General features: G+C 40.7%; 1 protein-coding gene across 1 annotated transcript; it reads right to left on the bottom strand.

Annotated features, from left to right (window-relative positions):
- Window positions 1-2,090: 2,090 nt before the first annotated feature.
- On the bottom strand, window positions 2,091-3,812 carry LOC107125075 (zinc finger protein 665-like; the record flags this gene model as incomplete). Its single annotated transcript, XM_015428542.1, has 2 exons — window positions 2,091-2,722; window positions 2,807-3,812. Coding segments are annotated over 2 exons (1,026 nt in total), but the record flags the coding sequence as incomplete, so codon positions are not given.
- Between the last annotated feature and the right edge of the window lie 3 nt (window positions 3,813-3,815).

The raw sequence follows: 3,815 nt of genomic DNA, 5'->3' as shown, positions 1-3,815 counted from the left end.
TGGAATGTTCCAGTCTCAATACATAACAGCACCTGTTTAATATATATATATATATATTGAAATGGATGCGAATTGGAACTACTGCACATCTTAAGTTTCCATTATTATAAAATGTACTGGAAACATAAAGAGGATTGTGGAAGTGTGTGTGTGTTTGCGTGTGTCTGGGAATGAAGACACTGCAGCTCCCACACAGAACCAGACTCTGTTGGAACGCTCCCTCTTAGCTGTAGAGTCTTGTGAACAAAAATTCTACTTTGTGAGCCACTGGCCTTAAAGTTGTGAGCGAGCGATTTGGCCACTGCAGAAATCAGTTTGCTCTGGAGCCATCCTTCCTGAGCCAAGACAAAAATGTGTGAGCCGGAGGCTAGAAATCTGTGAGTTAGCTCCCACTAACTCGGCTTAGAGCAGGGGTGTCAAACGTGCAGCCTGGGGGCCGGATTAGGTCCCCGGAGGGCTTCTCTCAGGCCCGCAGTGGAGGTGGCTGTCTTCTGCTTCTTCTTCCAGTTCTGCTGCTGCTGCATCATCGTAGGTTTGCAGTTTACAGGTACACACCTGGACAGCATACTCAAGGTTGCAATAATTTCAGAGCAAGAGGTGTGAGTTATCAGACACTGTTAAATAAACAGAATATTGCAAGAGTGCTAATGTTTTAAGCATGTTTTTGTTTTAAATTTTAAAAAATCCCTTTGTGTTTGTGTCATTTCTAAAGTCTATTTCTCTGCTACCTGGCGTTACATTTTATGACAACACACAAGAAACCGCTGTGATCAAATGACAATGACACATTTAATAGACTTTGCCTTAAAACGGAGTCCAACTTATTCATTTTCTCAACAGAGTCCAGCATATTCCTCTCTTTTCTCGATGAGTACACCGGTTTTTACACTCATTTCAGCTATCTTCCTCAAGGGTAATCTTATAAAGTTCTTATAGAGTTGGAAGGTGTTTTCTTCTATGAATTATCCTGTAAAAAGCATAGTTTTGAGGAGTAGAAACAAACATGAAGCTGAATGTAATAATTTTGTTATCACTTTTAACTATAATTTAAAACTTACTTACAGTTCCATTGCATATTCTAGAATAGGAGCAAGCCAATAATTAGAATTTCTATTTGTAGCAGCCAGTCCATAATTTTATGTGGCAACAAGCCTACTTTAAATTGCTCCATTGCAAGTGGAGGAGTGAGGGAAAAAATGGAAAAGGGAGTCCTTCAATATAACGTTCAGAATTAGGAGTGTAAAAATGTTCTGGATACCTAAATTAACATATTTATTTCAAGTACTACCATTGGAGATTACCAAACGAAAACTGGAGAAATGGAAAGCAACAATAAGGGAATGAATATTTGGTAGTACAAAGACCAGAATCTCAAAAAAAATAATTTATAGTCATAATTCAGAACTAGGATGGGATGTACCAGACATAGTAAGTTATTATGAAGCCTTCCAGTTGAAAACATTTTAGAAATAGAGGAAGATGAGACGGAAGAGGAGACGACGGTGTAGGAAAGAATATTTTAAGTTTGTTAGACAATGGGATGCTTTTTGGAACGAGCAGGACCTGTACAAAAGAGATGGCCTCCATTTTCCTGAGATGGAACCAGGCTGCTGGCACTTAAAATCTACCCTGTTTGCATACATCTTTTATTAAATATCTGTAATTTAAAAGCCATATGCTTCAAGACGTCTCCTCTTACCACTGCGGGCGGGAGCTGCTGGCAGTCTGCTAATCTTCTGTGTTAGGGTTGTAATCCAGTAAGATGTAAAGAACAAGGCAGAAATTACATATATTACAGTTTGGTAGGAAAAAAAAGAGAGGAGATAACAAAAGTTGAGGTCAACTTCAGCTCCAGAAGCCCAACTTTTCTCTGCTTTTTTTTTTATTATTAACATTTTTTTCAGAAATTACACATTTTAAACATTAAACAAACAAAATACACCAAACTGTTTTGTTTATTTTATTTTTTTTATTTATTTAAATTTATAACCCGCCCTCCCCGTGAACGGGCTCAGGGCGGCGTACAGATGGGGCCAATGCCCACTACATACAACATTAAAACTGCATTTTAAAAACATTCAATACAAAAGTATTTTAACAATACAAATAAAAAGTAAACCATTTTTTTATACTGTGGATTATCAGGAATAATGTCATTATTCAACATAAAATTTATAATCGGATAACAAACAGCTACAACTTTTTCTCTGCTGCTTTTGCTGGAATGAGAACCTGGTGGAGATGGGTTCACCTGTCAGTTGGGTCTCGCCCATGGGGGAGTGGTAAGGGTGAAGGAATATATTCTCTCCTTTCCTGATGTGGGAAATCCAAGAGGGAGATATGTCTGGAGCCTTTGTAAAGTGCTCCCTTCACGTCACCATTTCCCCAAGAAGTCTCCCCCGTATGAATCCTTCGATGTGCCATTCTGAGTAAACCCCTTTCAATGCTCCATACATTTGTACAGCTACTCCCCTGTGTGAACCTTCTGATGTGTAGTTAGGGCGCTACTTTGAGAAAATGCCACATTTAAGGCATCTATAAGGCTTCTATCCAGTATGAATCCTTTGATGTGATTTTAGGGAGTCATTCCGAGAGAAGCACTTTCCACACTCCAAGCAGTGATATGGCTCCTCCCCTGTGTGAACCCTTTGGTGTGAAGTTAGGCTGCAACGGTGGGAGAAGCACTTTCCACACTCCAAGCATTAATATGTCTTCTCCCCAGGATGAATCCTTTGATGTGTCCTTAGGTGGCTATTGTTAGAGAAGCACTTTCCACACTCCAAGCATTAATATGTCTTCTCCCCAGGATGAATCCTTTGATGTGTCCTTAGGTGGCTATTGTTAGAGAAGCACTTTCCACACTCCAGGCATTTGTATGGCTTCTCCCCTGTGTGAACCATTTGATGTGATTTTAGGGAGTCATTCCGAGAGAAGCACTTTCCACACTCCAAGCAGTGATATGGCTTCTCCCCGGTATGAACCCTTTGGTGTGCCCTTAACTGGCCCTTGTCAGAGAAGCACTTTCCACACTCCAAGCATTTACATGGTTTCTCCCCTGTGTGAACCCTTCGATGTTTAGTTAGCTCACCATTCTGAGAGAAGCACCTTCCACACTCGAAGCATTTATATGGCTTCTCACCAGTATGAATCCTTTGATGTGTCCTTAGGTGGCTATTGCTAGACAAGCACTTTCCACACTCCAAGCATTTATATGGTTTCTCCCCTGTGTGAACCCTTTGATGTTTAGTTAGGTCAACATTCTGAGAGAAGCACCTTCCACACTCCAAGCATTTATATGGTTTCTCACCAGTATGAACCTTTCGATGTGTCCTTAGGTGGCTACCCTGAGAGAAGCACTTTCCACACTCCAGGCATTTATATGGCTTCTCCCCTGTGTGAACCTTTTGATGTGAAGTTAGGCTGCCACTGTGGGAGAAGCAGCGTCCACACTCCAAGCATTTGTATGGCTTCTCTCCAGTATGAACCCTTTTATGTGTCCTTAGATTGCTATTGCTAGAGAAACACTTTCCACACTCCAAGCATGTATATGGTTTCTCCCCTGTGTGAACCCTTTGATGTTTAGTTAGGTCAATATTCTGAGAGAAGTACTTTCCACACTGCAAGCATTTATATGGTTTCTCCCCTGTGTGAACCTTTTGATGTGTCCTTAGGTGGCTATTGTTAGAGAAGTACTTTCCACACTGCAAGCATTTATATGGGTTCTCCCCTGTGTGAAGTTTTTGATGTGATTTTAGGTAGTCATTACGAGAGAAGACCTTTCCACATTCCAAGCAGTGATATGGCTTCTCCCCGGT

Source organism: Gekko japonicus, unplaced genomic scaffold, assembly GCF_001447785.1.
Source record: "Gekko japonicus isolate JY-2015 unplaced genomic scaffold, Gekko_japonicus_V1.1 scaffold11043, whole genome shotgun sequence".
NCBI lineage: Eukaryota > Metazoa > Chordata > Lepidosauria > Squamata > Gekkonidae > Gekko > Gekko japonicus.
Note: the sequence above shows the minus strand (reverse complement) of the source record. Positions and strands in the feature narration are given on the sequence as shown.